Source organism: Tenebrio molitor, chromosome 6 (assembly GCF_963966145.1).
Source record: "Tenebrio molitor chromosome 6, icTenMoli1.1, whole genome shotgun sequence".
NCBI classification, from domain to species: Eukaryota; Metazoa; Arthropoda; class Insecta; order Coleoptera; family Tenebrionidae; genus Tenebrio; species Tenebrio molitor.
The window spans coordinates 12,615,428-12,632,284 of NC_091051.1; the positions used below are offsets into that span (position 1 = coordinate 12,615,428).

General features: G+C 34.5%; 2 protein-coding genes across 2 annotated transcripts in view; one reads left to right on the plus strand and one right to left on the minus strand.

Annotated features, from left to right (window-relative positions):
- LOC138132697 (ras association domain-containing protein 10-like) overlaps positions 1 to 16,678 on the minus strand; it is a 48,742-nt gene extending 32,064 nt beyond the window's left edge. Inside the window, exon 1 of the mRNA XM_069050290.1 lies at positions 16,526 to 16,678. Coding sequence (XP_068906391.1) covers positions 16,526 to 16,573 — 48 coding nt within the window. The 5' untranslated portion in view covers positions 16,574 to 16,678. The remainder of the gene's footprint in view (positions 1 to 16,525) is intronic.
- On the plus strand, positions 3,173 to 5,123 carry LOC138133397 (probable cytochrome P450 6a14). Its single transcript, XM_069051304.1, has 3 exons — positions 3,173 to 4,422; positions 4,478 to 4,729; positions 4,782 to 5,123. The coding sequence occupies exons 1-3, from the start codon at positions 3,276 to 3,278 to the stop codon at positions 4,946 to 4,948; spliced, it is 1,566 nt and encodes a 521-aa protein (XP_068907405.1). The 5' UTR covers positions 3,173 to 3,275; the 3' UTR covers positions 4,949 to 5,123.
- Positions 16,679 to 16,857: the final 179 nt, after the last annotated feature.

Here is a 16,857-nt window from a genome sequence, read left to right on the forward strand (position 1 = left end):
AGGAGACTGTATAATTCTGATGGCAGCGAAAGATAATAATTAATTTCCACAACATTAACTCGGCAAACAATGGTGACCTTAAGGTCTTTGCTTGTTTAGAAAATTTGAAAAGTTTGTAACAATTGCAGAAAGGATTTAATAAAACTGGTGGGGCTTTGCAGGCGGATGTGAATACATCGGGTGTAACATAAACCGTTTAACATCCATTTTGATATTTTCCTCAATAATAATAATCACAACCAGTGTTCTTCTTTTTACCTGCAGAGAATTTCTAAGAATTACGTAGCTGATAAATACAGACTAGGAATACGCTATACCTAAAGAAGTACGACTCAGGATTTTTTCAATTAATTAAAGTACACGAATTATTTTAAAGATTCAAAAATTTCAGCAATAAATTGCAAATTAAATTATAAACATTTTCAATACTAGTACTAATTAAATTTAATACAACACTGTCATCAACAGACTTTTGTTACTAAACTATTTCTTATCTATTTCTAATATATTTCTTATCTCTTTATCTATCTATCTCTTTATTAATCAATTCATTATCAGCCTTCTGGACAAACAAGTCTAAATGTTATTAAGATTTTGTACCGAATTTTTTCTAAATAACTTTCGAATTGTAATAGCGAACAATATTTATCTGGCACAAAACCTTTTATTATATCTGTTTATTTCCCTTGTTTTGCTTCACCTGTTTCACTTTTTAAATTCATTAACTCTACATGATTTGCTACTTTCTTGACAAGAAGTTTGAATAAAACTGTGCAACTGCATAGTTTAACTCTACCGTAAGATATAATAGAGACATTCTGCGTGTTAAAATGTAAAATTATAGAGAAAATAACATTTATAGTTTCCGGTCATAAACACTTACTCCCAACACAAAAACATAGCAGAAAAGATTCATTTAATTGCAATTCACAATTAGATATTTACCTTTGTTCATTGTGCTAGGTAACAAAAAAAAAAAATCATGTACCTAGGTCTTACTTCCATTGGTTTTGTAAGTTTTGTTATCACAGTTATCACCTTAATCTGGCGCTTACACGGTTTTCGTGTGTCTGCAATTCTGCACATTCTAAAAAAAGCTGGTTTGACAGGAAACAAGATATGATCTTGAATTTTTTGGTATCCTGTGTATGTTCTTATTCAATGTACTGTGACTTAGAAAAATGTGTAACAACGGCTTCACAAATTCGTTACTTTCTTTTCTAATTGTATTATTCATAAAATGTGTTTTTTGTTAAGTATAAAAGTAAACTAGGTTTTACTAAACTGTGTTACATATATTTGACCTTTTTCAAAATTTCTAATGAAGACGACAGATAACGGTTATGATAAATCGGTCTAAACTTGCATTCGTGTATTTTTTTGAACGTTAGTTAAAACAACTATCTCCAATCCTGCTTTGGGTTCAAATTTCAGTTAAGATTTACAACTGTTAGATGATTTGGATTCTAATCCTGCGCTGAAGTACTGAGGGATGATTGTTTGATGAAATATAGATAATTTTTGTTTTTTTTTTTAAATATAAATTTCCACATTTTACTTTTGCTATAGAAAACATATTTTGCCCATAGAAACTATTGAGTCATTTCATTTAGTCAGTCAATAAAAAGTTATTCTGGAATTCAGTATTATTATTTTGCGATATCTATGACGTATAATAGCCTTTACGAAAATCCATGATCGCTAGAAATAGGGGTCAGATGTATTAAAGCGAATTAATAGGGATCTTTTGTAATAACGACACATCAAGTTTTCAGGTTTAAAAAAAAAGAAAAGGTTTTCAGTGAACCGTGAGTCTGTGGTTCTATACTTAATTCATTATAAATGTGTAACTTAGGCGGCTATGAAAAGCTGATTTTAGTTTGGTTAAACACCCGTATCTAGTATTTTGTTTTGTTGTGGTTGTCAACCATGTTGTCCAGTCTGAAAATATGCTATAATAATTAATTTGTATTTGTATTTGAGCAAAATTAATTTGTATTTGAGCAAAATATCATTTTAAGGTTAGAAGTGGGAGCCAGTCTCTCGAGCTCGTGTCACTACTGTCATTTGTCAACGGCTATATAGTAACTTCTCTGGTGAGAAAGCTAAAGGTGCAGTCACAATTACATTGCCTCCTAGATGCACATTTATAATGTATTTACTAATTCACTTAAATGTGTCTTTACCTCTGTTGATGAATCTAAAGTGTGTACAAGTGCTAAGAGGAATTGTAAAGGAGAAATGAGTAAGGTTGAAACGACACACAAAATAGTTATTTACGAACCGAGTGCGAGAAGACATTTTTCGCACATGAGCGCATTATTTGAGGCACAAGCGACGAAGGAGCGAGTGCTTCATTTGCGCGAACGTGCCGAATACGTCTTCGCGCATCGAGGTTTGTACAATATTTTTTGAAACGAACATTAGCATTTTTAAATTATTACCCAGTAGTTTCCAATTTAGTGAATAGATGGCGCTTGCCCAAGTGTCAATCGAATTAATAGCGATTTATTTTCATTCTTTCGAAATTTTCAACATTCAAATTGAAGAAATGACGTTTTGTAAACCAGATTTTATTATTATCAAGTCAAATTATTTTCAGAATGCTCAAAAAGGCCAATGGTTTTTGAATGATTTTGAAGCACTAGTGCGCGAAATCTACTTTCGCTAAACTGTTGCGTTTGCGAAATGTCATTTTGAAGCTAGAGTTCAAAAAATATTTTTTATATAAGTTTCTTCTAGATGGTGTTGTAATACTAGTGGGTGGATTTTCCGCAATTAGACTACATATTTTCAAAAATTAAAACCAGGTATAGTCGAAAAGCAATAATAACAATATGACATTATCCTGACATTATTTTAATAACTGGATTTGTACAGGAATGCGTTTTGGAATGGAACGAAGTAAAGTTGCCTTGGCTATGTTTTTGAAAAATTCCAACGTCAAATTGTATCAAAGATCTACAGATTTAATAAAACTTGCAACACGTTCTTTTCTTTCAAAGACGGATGGAGGTGTACGGCTCGGTCTTGCAAAAGTATTGTATTAAATACGTGTTTTATCTAAAACAATAAAATATAGAAAGTATTTACCATTGAACGTAAACAAGATGACACTACTAAATATAAACTCTCTTATCATCGTGAATTGCGTTATCAATAAATACCTTAACCTCGCCAAATTTTTCGAGAGGATTCACATAAACCACCACTCTCGTAAACGATTTCGTGCAGTGCAATAATAAAATTTTAAGTGAAATCTGAACCGTTTCAGCATGAGTGTAATTACCAACACACTTACATATGATTTAATTGCGATTCTATCGTCACTTTTTATCGGCCTGATCGTGTATTACAAATGGAAATTTACGTATTGGGTTAAGGTGGGTTTGCCAACATTGCGACCATCATTTCCTTTCGGCGACACGAGCGACATGTTACTTGGACGCGTCGCCATCGGCGACCAGTTTCAAAGTTTCTACAGAAAATTTAAAATGAACGGATTCAAACACGGTGGCATTTATTTGGGTTTGCAACAATTCTACATTCCCGTGGACCCAGAAATCATAAAACATATAATGCAGATAGACTTTTCACACTTTATGAACCACAACATTAACGTGGTGGATGAAGAAAACGACCCCCTAAATGGTCACTTGTTTAATTTAGAAGATGAAAAATGGAGACACATGAGGATAAAACTTACGCCGACTTTTACTTCGGGAAAAATGAAGATGATGTTTCAAACTTTGGCCGATTGTACTGTCGGTCTGAAGGACGTGATGGACGAATCCGCTGAAACACGTTCCGCTGTTGATATTAAAGACATTCTGGCTCGTTTCACTACGGACATCATCGGATCGGTAGCTTTCGGTTTGGAGTGTAACACTTTGAAAGAACCCGACGCTGATTTCCGAAAATATGGTAAAAAGATTTTTCAGTTTACTTTTTCAGATAGGATAAAAATTTTGAAACAACTTTTGCTACCTCAGTGGGTGTTGCGGGCAACCAAGTTGAAACTGACCAAATCCGACGTTGAGAAATTCTTTATGAAAGTGGTTCGCGACACGGTCGATTACAGAGAAAAAAACAACATCTTCAGGAAAGACTTTATGCATTTACTTATCCAATTGAAGAACAGAGGTACCGTCACCGACGACGGTAAAGTAACAGATGATCACGGCAAGATTGAAGAAAAAGCGCTGACGCTGAACGAGCTTTCGGCACAAGCTTTTGTATTTTTCATTGCTGGATTCGAAACTTCATCCACCACAATGACTTTTGCTCTTTACGAAATTGCGACTAATCCTGATGTGCAGGAGAAGTTGAGGAAAGAAATCAATTCAGTATTGGCCAATCACGAAGGTAAATTGACGTACGCTGCGATGATGGAAATGTCCTACATGGAAAAAGTTCTGCATGGTGGGTTGTTCTCTTTGAGTATTTAGATAAATCTTATTCTAGTTTGTGTTGATAGAAACACTCAGAAAATACCCACCGCTACCTATACTGACGAGGGTATGCACAAAAGACTACACTGTGCCCAATACCACAATCAAGATTAAAAAAGGTGATATGGTTGGAATTTCGACACAGGCTTTACACAACGACCCTGAGTACTACCCCGATCCGGAAAAATTCGACCCGGAACGATTTTCCGAAGAAAACAAAAAAACGAGACCAGATTTCACGTGGATTCCGTTCGGTGAAGGGCCGAGACTTTGTATTGGTGAGTTTTTACCGAAAACCAGTACGGTTTTAAAAAGTTTTATTGGTTGCAGGATTGCGATTCGGGATGCTTCAGAGTAAAGTTGGTCTGACTGCATTATTGAAAAATTACAAAATTAAATTAAGTAACAAGACTCATCAACCTCTACAAATGGACAAACAGGCTTTCATTTCTTCAGTAGAAGGTGGTGTGTGGCTTGACGTTGAGAAGTTGAAATGAAAATAAAAAAAAGTCCAATCCAATGTATTAGTATTAAAAAATTATAAAACATATAACATCTAAAATTAAAAAATATACTTATAACATCTAAAATGGCTTTTGCAATGTGTCCACAATTTTGTACGTATAAAACAGTTGTGTACACTTCTCATTGAAAATAAATCAGTAACCTTAATCTGTAACTATTGATGAAAATTGTTCAACCTAAGACAGCCGAAAAAAATTATATATTCATACAGTTCAAGGTAACAGTACTTTATAAAGTCGTAATACTTCCAAAAAAATTTCATTTACTGGTCAAAAAAAACTTTTGAAATTTTGGTGTATGCAGTTTGACTACACACTTGAAAAATTCAAACTTTTATTACCATCAAGGTGCTCTTGGAGAATCGAGCCTTGATTTGTTATGTGGATAAAAGTACAAAGTGTCTATAAAAGAATGTATTATATCAAGAGTCCTGTGGAATAGTGAGGCTCTATAATTTTATTGTGCCGAACAGTGTCGAGTTGTTGAAGCCCTCAAATCAGATGTCAACAGTCAAATGTCAAATTATTCAATCTTAGCCTTAGTTGTGACTTCAACATCTTAGTTGTTTACTTGTGGTTTTCTTCAGTTTTTCTATATTCTAATAATTACTTTCCATTACTTGCACTTACAACAGTCTTTATTAAAAATTTGTCATTAATGGACTTACATAACCTCTGTTTTTCTATTTGATACCACAATATGCTACAGAGCGGCAAAAATAAATATATTTGAATTCTACAGGACTCTTGATAGACGTTCTTTTATAGACACTCTGTATAGAATTGACTTTGCAAACTTGAACGAATACTAGACACAATTTTTTTTTTCAAAAGAACAACACTTTATCTTGGCTGAATATCCTTGAAGGCTATTTTCGAATTTTTTAAAGGGAATATCCAAGAATAGATCAATTTTTATACCAAAACTGCAAAGCACATTTTATCTACATGTTAAATTATTGTTAATCTTGTAAAATTTCTACTAGAGAGTGTGCTGCGATATCGGCCATCAGTTCATAATTTTCTTTTCCTAACAGAACTGACAATTCCATCCACATACACGACTCGGTCTTCATCGTGTTCTCAGAACCTTAGTAAACTTGCAAGTCTGATATTGGGGATCTATACATCCCCAAATCCCTGTGGTTGTTTCTGTTTGTACTGATTACCTTGCAAGCTTTTTATTAACTTCTAGTGATGCTCAGAATCAAGTAGAAGATATTTTCTAATGGACTGAAGAGATGAAAGGTCTGTCAACTTGATCAGTTACTGTTCACCAAACCCTTTTTTGCTAAAGTCCGATGAAAATGGTCAGTAAATTTAACTTTTTTTGTTTCTCCATCCCAATTTTCTCTGCAGATTCTTTAGTTCACTTTGATAAGTTATTTCTAATCAGATGCACATTTTTGTACCATTTTCCAGTGTTTCAATTTGGACTGACATTTAGTGCGATTCTGTTTCAAAATTTAGCAATATTGTTATTGAACAACATTGATTTTGCATAGATCCAGCCAATCAACAGCTTCATATCATAGCAACCACAACCTTGTTATATAGCAATATTGGTAAATTTTAAAACAGAATCGCACCAATTAAAAATAATCTGTCACACATTATTGTACAATCTTGTTTTTTCTGCAGCTTTTTTAATAACCGAACGGAACAAACATTTTCATCTTCATTATTCTTGATTTGGAACCACTTTGCGCTGTTTTCGTAAAGATAGGATTGTACTCTGTTCTTTCTGTTCGTTGTCTACTGATAACAATTTCTTGTTCTTCCGTGGATTCTGGATCTCTTCCAATGCCTGAGCACTAACCTTTTCTTTTGTCTGAGGGCTTCTTCTTTTCGAATCTGTTGAAATTTTGCTTCTTTAAAGCTATCATCAAAGAATGGATCCATTTTTATGCCGAAACCATGGAAGAATTTTTCTTACAACAATTTTGTCGTAGAGTTCTAAATAGACTTCACGCATAATTCTTTGTAGTCGTCAGCACCTTTTATCTAGATATCAAATTGTAAACTTTATGCCAGACAATTTACTGGGGTATGGGCCATTAGTTCATAATTTTTTTAAAATTAAATCAAACGGAATGAACAACATTTTTTAAACGAACAGATGTTCATAGAATACGAGATGCAGTTATAGAAATTCACAAAGGTAAAATTTTATCCCTTTAAAATTGGCTTGATTTCAAAATTTCAAAAGCCTTTCATTGGCTTCGAGTATTAGGTGGAAGCGGTGAGACTTTGATTTAATTAATTTTACTAATTGAAAATTTCTGTGCAATTTTGATTGGCGGGGTGCCATTGGTCTCAATGTTCGCGAATGAAGTAGTAACGTTAAAATTTAAATTAAGAAAAAAATCCTAATAATGGAGCACAGTTAGTTTCACAGATTCAGATCTACGTTCCTTTGATGGTTTTCTTTATTGTTAAAGTGCAGTATAGTTTTCAGTTCATTTATATACCACGGCATTTTTCATATCTTTTGTTGCAAGATAAGACAATAGTGGAAAAAACATAAAAGTGCACTTAAGAATCTCCCCGATAGAGTTAATTAGAAGAGAGTGTGGGGCTCTGGTTGCGCAATAACCTCTATCGTCCTGAAAATGGAAGGATTTGTCGAAAAATAACTTATCGTCTGTAAGAACAGTTCGACCGTTTAACATTCCGCATTTATTCATATAGCTCACTTAGAATTCTGATATAAGTATATTTATTGTACGTATATTTAATTGTGTAGGTAGAAAACAGTTACGTAAGCGAGTGCGTCTTGAATTGTTCAATTGCTAAACCAGGCTACATGCAATGAATAATCATAAAAGTTCAGGAAACGTGAATTTATATGCAGTTTTGCACCTTCACTGACGTTACAGACTCACTAATAAACCAGGTTTATTAAGATTAGGAAATTTACGAGGATCTCGGAGGCATCATCCGTTTGAGACGGTCCACCGCTCATTTCGAAATTTTTCGGCCAAAACCGTTTCTCATGCAGTCGACAGATGTTGTCTCGTTTAAATTTTCCATATATGTAACATTGTATTCGTCCATAAATGAGATTTTATGGTCGAACAGATGCCATCCGCGTGACATACGAATTTTTCCCGTGCGAAGCCGTCCGAAAGTAAAACCGTTGCCGATTGCTTCGTTTGTAAAAGTAAAATCTCCATTAACGATTCAATTAATTCAAAACAAATTCGGTTTTATTGGTCCCAAACTAGTCGTCCCGATAAAACGGAAGCTTTTTTTTACACGAGCTGTTAATTAAAAATGAATCAAGTATTATCTTTACAGCGCCATCGACATTATGATACCGTATTAATTCGCATCAGCTTGAGTTGAGGCGTTGATGAGTGCCTGAAACCGGCAGGTGGCTTTCGCAAGATTTTTTTTCTGCGGCAGTAATTATTTTCTATGGTGATTTTGGCGTGTCTGCTTGCAATTGCATCACTTATTCTAAGCGAAAAACATTCTCGCGATGGTCTCGACGGTCTTCCACTTCTCACCGGTTCTGATTATAGTGTTTAGCACTCTATTGGGTTATCGGTGATATCTTTCTTAAACGCTAAAAAGCAACGTTCTCACAGTTCCTTTCGCATTGATAATTTGCAGATATCTGTTTTAAGGCAACTTACGCAATTTCTTAATAATGATATAGACCTGCATTAGATCAGTTAATTACCGTTTTAATTAATACGTCGGTATCACGCGACTTGCATGTCTCAAACTAGTTCTTTTGCATATAATTTAGTGTTTGATTAGAATTGATTTAAGTTGGTTTCTACAGACCTATTTAATCGACACTTATACGCATTACATGACATAGTGACATTAAAAAATCCTTTTCATAAAAGTTAATGGTAATTGCTACTGGAATTTAAAAACAAAACCGCTCTGCACTCTCCATTTTTTCCGGTGCAACTTGTCGACAACTTAATTAAGCAAACGTCGATTTACTACAAGAAATAATTCAGTTAGCTCGACGAAGGGCGCGTTGGTAGATCTTTCACGTCCAACCCTACGTCTCCATCAATCGTGATAAATGATTTCCTTTAGAGGAAGAGATTGGAAATAGCTTGGCTCACAGGTGCTCAGTGACAGTATTTTTATTGTAGCTCATGTGCGTTTGGAAAAAATTGTTAATTTATTTATCATTAACATTTAACAGTTACCATAACAAGTTATGTAGCGGGAATCTGCAGTTAAATATATAAAGTGCAGGCTGGGCCAATGAAAGCTGGAGCTTCTTTTGTTTTTTATTGTATTTTTTTATCCGAGTGAAACTAGGTGGATATATCATGTCACATATTTCGCATTTCATTTTAATTACTTTTTAATAGTACCACCATGTGCGGCTCCGTTAATGAAATTTGTTCGGCATTCCAAATTTTTTAATGGCTTAATTATTAGCAATTTTTTGAAATTACACAAAATGAGTAGAAATTGCAGATTCTTTTAATATTTCTTTTCTGAGTTTATAATGTTGGGTAGTCTTAAAAACGAGTCAGTACGGTCGCTGAAGATGTAAATACAATTATGAAATGAGTGAGGCTAATACTGATCATACGTCTTCATTTAAAAATGGAAGATGATGACACTAGACCCGGACGACCTGAAGAGTCCGCTAATGATCTTCTGAGGACTATGGTGGAGTAAAATTAAAAATTTAGCCTAAAAAAGAATAAAGTATCAAAACCGCCTTAGATGGACTTCTTTCAAAGAACATTATGAGCTTTTAATTTGCACTTCGACTATCATCAAGGAAGTCTACCACAAAGCAGCTCAAGATAAAGCTTCAAGAGAAAATATTTGATGAACAGAAGAGACGAGACAATTGGAAGGTGCATATCATACTAGAGAGACACTGTAAATTAGAAGGAGATACGATGGGAAATAATCATTCATTCCACATGTTCTTCAGACTTTCGTCTATAAGATAATCACTTATTTCAGAGTCAAGAAATTTATTCAAAAGAACAGTAGAAAAAATATTCCATGCACCGTGATTAAAAAAAAGTAATTTATAAATTATTACAATCCGGTATAATATGTTTCATTATACAGGGGTTACCAAGAAGTTTGCAAACAATTTTATTTGTTGAAATGGCAAAAATTTTACTGGGGCAGACTGCTTGTCTATAGACAAGTTGTCGACCTCGACTTCGCCTCGGTCTTCAATTTCTGGGCTTAGCACAAAAAGACTCACTTCTACTCTTAATGATATAATCTACTATTGCACCAAGGTTATCACATATTATACGATATTTCGAAAATTGATTCAAAATAAATCTTACAGTTAGAATAATAGAATCTTTTGGAACTTTAACATGTTTAGAGCTTAGATTTGCTACTTAATCAAGTTGAAATTCGGTTTTGGAATCTTTTATTTGTCAAAATAATGTTAAAATTTGTTTTAGAATTTTCTTCCACAAAATATACACATGGGTATAAAATCTCCGACGGTTTCCGCAGTAAAAGTTTTGCTAAATCAATAAATAAAAAACTTTCCCATTTGGTGGTCACTTCTTCGTACCTAAGTAATTATTATGGAAAATATTTTTTTCAAAAAAATTACTAGATTAATGTAAAGGATCAATTACTAAAAACAATCAAAGTTTTACTAGTTTGTCAAAAAATATTAACAATCTAATTCATAAACGATTTCTCCATTAGGTATCTCCATTTAAAATTTTTCTACTTTCATGTTCACCCAACAAAAAAACGTCTCAGCTTTCCAAGATACAAACTTATTTAGATTCAACTAGCATATGACTCATTAGCCATTATTTATTGCTATTGTTATACTCATTTGTATTTAATAATTATTATAATTTTAATATTACAACACGCTTTCTATTTTATACGCCTACAATAATTTATTTTCATTTTACTGAAAATATTTATCTCAGTGTTCGAAAAGAGTTTAGATAGCAGATATCCATTTAAAAAATCTATTTAGCCCACTTATATCTGCAAAGATTCGCTGTAACTTATATTTTAAAGGATATCATGACCAAATTAACGTACTATGTTTGAGATTTGCATGAAAAATAACTTCATAACTATAAAATTAGAAAATATGAAGTGGGCATTAATGTAATGTACCTTGACTGCTCGCATAATCATATTGCATAAATTATTACATGAACATTAAATCACAATGTACCTGGTGATAAACTTAATACCGCCGCAATGATAATGTGTGGTGATTGGTTATTAATTGATCGTTTTATGACCATCATCACTTATTCTTGTACCGGTTGGCAGATTGTACCTTACCACTTTTGCATTTTTCTTCCAAATGCTATATTCTAATATAGTTCTAATGGCTACTGGTTTTCCTTAAAAGGTTTTTGTCCTAGTTCAACTAAAAACTACACAATTTCAAATTTTACCTCGAGTAATGTCGCCGTTTTGCATAATTGGTGTAATTGCATGCAAATTTTAATTGGTTGTAAAAATAAACGTAGGACACGGTTGTGGTACAGTTATGTTAGATGAGCCAATGGTATCGTTGGATTTCAATTTTCGCAAATTTAATCGCGTGAACAAATGTCGAAGAAAAATTTATTCGGTAAATTTGCGTCATCCACTTGTATTTATGATCCCTTATCACGATCGGGACCATAAAACCCATAATATAAGGATTTTTCGGGGCAATTTGTCGAAAACGCCCAATTTGCTTGACACTTAAATTTATTTGGTCCAGGTCTGAATAAATTTCCGCGTTGTCGGCGCAGACAGGTAAAAATTTTTTCGCTAATTTACGACCAACAACACTACTTACGGCTGCAGAATATCAAAAAAGCGTACACCATCGATCTATCAAAATTTTTGCGTTTAGTGTTGTTCCGCCCACCGAGGCAATTTATTCAAATAAAGCTATTCAAGTGAAAGAGTTCGATTTTCATCAGGCGAGCTCGTGTTAACTGTACAGATAAATAATTTGGTGGAATACGACATAAATTAAATTGACCGGCAATTTAGTCGACGAATAAAACACACATTTCCTCACTTTGCCACAATAATTTAAGGTAAAGCGAAATGTGGGTGGTATTTAGCCCACGCGAAATTATCGCCGACATTAATTAATTCGGAAATAATTTATTTAAGTGGAGATTTACGAGCGGTGGAAAGCGTGGATTTGCGCTGTTCAAGCACTAAAATGCCGTCACGTTCTTCAATATTTGTTTCAACACACTGTAATTCCATACAACGAGAAGAATTCCAGGTCATATTGGTTCGGTTGAATTTTTATTGTGAGCCCAGTCGAGTCAACATTTCAAATTAATAAACCTCCACGATTCGAAGCTATTTTGTAACAAATAGTTTTATTTACCGTTCGTGCATTTTCTATGCTGTTGATGCTAAATTATGGGGGCTCTCTCGTGTCAGACGAATATATCATAAGCCAGAAATGATCAAAATTAACAGTTAACTTAACCGAACGTTGTTATTAATTTTATACTGGGCTTATCACACAAACTAAAAATTACTCACATTTTTTCGCGATCCTACACCGCTTTCAGATTAGCCTCTATTAAGGCTACGTCGTCTCCGCTTTTTTTATATTGGCTCTTATTAATGACCCACATCCCAAATTTAATTCTCTCTAACATTAACAAGACGTTTTAGATAAACAACGATAATACATCATTTCCAAAACTCGACTCGGGTATTTTATAATCATCAAACTGGGTCGAATTCATATTTTGTGATAACAAAGCATTGTTTTAAACAGCAGACTTTTACACGAGCTTTACGACTATTACAAATATGTAAAGTAGAACAGGAGCTTTTACAAGAAGCTCTACAACACTGCTGCTACTAGTGTCCGTAGTAGCAACGCACGGTGATCGAATAAATTATTTTTTGCCTTCTGCAAGCTTATAAATGTGTCCTGATTATATTATACAAGATTTATACCCCATGTTATGTAGGTACTGATGGTCTTCAGTAGAAGAACAAATACGTTTTTATTTACCACTGCAATTTTTTGTATTTATTTAGGAAATTATGGCCAAATTATTTATAATTAATTATATATCCGGTGTTCATTAAAATTTCCCGTCAAAGTTGGCGTGGAAGAGAGATTGTGAACGCACCACGGATTACAACTCTTGATCTGTTTAAATCTAACCTCACTTTTTGCGTTGCAAGACTGACGAGTGGGGCGTTCACAATCGACTCTTCAACGCCAACTTTGGCGGGAAATTTTAAGGAACACCCTATATAACTAAATATAATAATTATTCACAGAATAAAGCAATTTTAGGAAAACAAAAATTGTATTTTCAGTTTTTATTGAATTAAAAAATTGTTGAGTAATGTGTAAAAAAATTTGTTCGATAGTACCCTAGAAAGTGAGTCTGTATCCATAGTTACCAGTGGGTGAAAGCTTCTCTTTCGTTCACTTCACTTTCGCTCATCGTTTTTCGCTCATTCTCTTTCACTCACTGATTTTCATTCACTCGTAAATTTTTCCAATTCTTTCTGAAAACGTAATTTTGATTTTTTAGGCAACATTTGATAACTCGCCGTACTTGCCGATACTTGTTTATTTTGTATTTCATTTTTTTCCATAGCAACAGATCCGCCCAAAAATATTTAAAATTTTGAATACAAAGTTAGGCTCAAGGTATTGAACAAAACCAAATACAGCACTCGAGACTAAGACCACTTTCGTTCACTTGAATTGCAATTCCCGTGAACGAAAGCTTTGCCCTTCCTCACTTTAAGTGTAAATAACATTTTTTTTAAATTTTATATTTTCAAGGTGCTTAATTACTTGAGAACTTTATAAAGTTTTTAAAAATCACGTAGAAACGAATCAAATGACAATATAAAAATGTCAAAAAAGAAAAAAATGATACGATTTACTGGTGAATTATTATTTTCACTTCTTGTTGGTTGCAAAATGGTTAAAGATCAATCTCCTTGAAGTGATTGGTCTATATAATTAAACCGGCGTCCTTATTCGCCTCCTAATGAGAGAATAAATTTGATACTGTTATTGAAAGTCCAATTATGGAAAATCATGGACACGACATGAAAAGTTCTCAGAGGAAATGAACATTCAATTAAACATTCTAAAAGAAAAAACCGCCTCAATAAATTAATAAAAAGCAGTTGACGTCTGGTTTAATTAATTACTGAAAATAGTGAACTTGACCCTTGCTTGCGCTAATGACTCGGTGGAATTGCGCTAACTTTTCGACAGTCTCCTGAAGGATAAGGCCGCGCTGGCCTTTCCAACCCTAAAAAGAAATCGTTCCAATTTCGGCCCACCATGTGTTCCTCATTCTTTGATTAAACCGTCCTAAATCTTCAGGTAAGGTGCTTAAAGGTCATTGTCGATCACGCCGCGTTGAAAGTACTATTGCAAAACCATCGAAACTGTTATCTTTTCTTCGTGTTAAACATTCAATATTTATGCAGTAACACGACCGCCGTTTTGGAATAATAAAATTTTTTAAGTGCAGCTCTCGATCCGACAATGCAGTTGCGTGCAAATAGGCTAACTTTAACGGCCTTGGATTTTTTCCTTAAGTGCTGGTTGTTTGTACCATACGGCTAATTAGTGCCTTTTTACGGCTGAAAACGTGATTTTGATGCCTTTCGAGGATAACGAAGAAGCTGCTAATAAATCGTGTACGCTGAGAGATTTCAGGAATACATGTATAGTGTCTTCTTCCTACTTTACGACCGTGTTTTATAGTATCGTAACTTCAAGTTTCAATGTTTTATTGGTACTTTTTGGGCAAATATAATAATCCGTTAGTTTATTTTATTATGTCGTAAACGTCGGAGGAGTTTTATATCAACACTTGCAATGCTTCTAAAAGATTAGCTCTTCATTATTGAAATATTATCGTGAAAGATTATTATTATTTTATTCGGCATTTTACGATGACTCACGTGCAACAAAAAACGAATAACTCATAAAGCTAACTGTATAAAATATTATGTTTATTTTTCCGGTGCACCAACATCTGTTGCTCAAGACTCGTCCTCTTGTAAAATCGTTTGACGGATTTATAAAATTCACTTTCTATGGAAATAGCTGGACGTTTCGCTGCGGTGGCCATTTACTTTGTAAAATGTTCGATCAACTGTTACTTGCCTCATTTTCTAATATTTTTTTCCACAAACGCTCAATTTGTCAGATTTGTTCTTCCAACAAATGCCTCTTCCCAGAGGAAGCGAACCACGTCCAAATTTTCCGGTTCATTCGGACAATTCTGCGGTTTTCCACCGGAGCCACACAAACGGCTCACATAATTATTTTTTCTACCAAGCAAATAGGCCACCGTTATCCCACAACTTCCAAAATTGAGAAATTTTTATTCTGATTAGTCAAGTCTTGACCAGACCTAGTAGGAAGTCGCTGAAAGCACTACCTAGTTGCTACATTTTTCGGTAGATCGGCGGAAATGACAGCATCTTTTATCGGAGAAGATGAATGGGAGACTTCCTCCGCATTGAGTCTGCAATTTGCATGATGGGAAGTAGAATGAAGTAACTAACACACGTACGAAATAATCAGAGTTTCTCAATATTGTATGTACAGGGTGGGACAATGCGTGCCAGTGGATCTGTCGTACCGGATGTGACAGTTGCACCACTTTATGGAGTTGACAGGTGTATTTGGATACACTTGTAACGCTACGATAGCTTAACGGCCTCGACGGACACCTTGCACGCAGCCAAATAGTAAGAGAGCGCTAATTATTTTTCAAACCGCAAATTGTGATTTTTCTCCACTTCGATTAGATAAAAAACAAGAAGCGTGATTTAATTGACAACGTTATGACATATCGTCTTACAAAATTATCGCCCGTGAACAATAAATTAATCGGGAACAGGTTATTAATCAGTCGCTTTCGTTTTTGTCGAGCTTTGCAGGAGACATCAACGATGCGTCAGGACACGTCTCCCATAATAGATCAGGCGGAGCTGTAGCAACAATGCGTGGACCCTTTAACGGATTTATAATAATGAATTTCCGTTTCCGCCAGCCCGGCCTACTCGTCTTTGGCAAAAAATCCGTTGAGGATTCACCGAGATGCTAATCTTTGGGAGCTCTATGAGAAGGTGTAACACTACCTTGCGTAATATTTATGAGATTTGAAATTGCGTCTCGCAATACGTAATTATTTTAAAACAATGCGAAGAAACCTAGTTTTCTTGGGCGGATTCAGTGAAAGGAATTTTTTCAAACCATACAGTCCGCGATGGACTAGTTCCAATTAAAACGTAACCAAAAGAGAGCTTTTTTGAGTTGTAAAACTAGATCCCACCTAATCTGACATCGATGATTTTGATAGAGTTGTTTGTCATAGCTGGTGATTTTTTGCAGGATGAATTCTAGTCCTGACAGTCCAATGTCAGCGCGAATTTTAATTTAAAATGCAGGCATCGGCGGACATTCGGATATTACAATTGCTAATAGTGCAACACCCTTTATGTAAATTGTTGTGTTGCGCGATACTGATCGAGGACGTTTCGGTAGATATTTTTAAAAGGATTGTTAACAGTACTCACCGAAAATTTCGTCGTCGGTTTTGTCGAATACACTGCACGAAACGTCATAAATAAATCCACATGTCAGAGCGCTAAAAATTCAGCAAATCTCTTGTGCACTCACCACAACAGTCGGTCAAAGACTGGTGGGTGAACTACACCACGGATGACTGAAAGAGCGTTCAATGAAAGCTCTCCCCACTTAGAAGCATGCATAGACAGCGTATAATATCTAATACTACTAATTATGCCGAAACATTACCTATCTCTGCATTGTCTGGGTTTTTTGACCAGAGAAACGTTTAAAATTACCTAAACTCGGTCTACAATTTTATTTGTCGTCAAGTCCAACG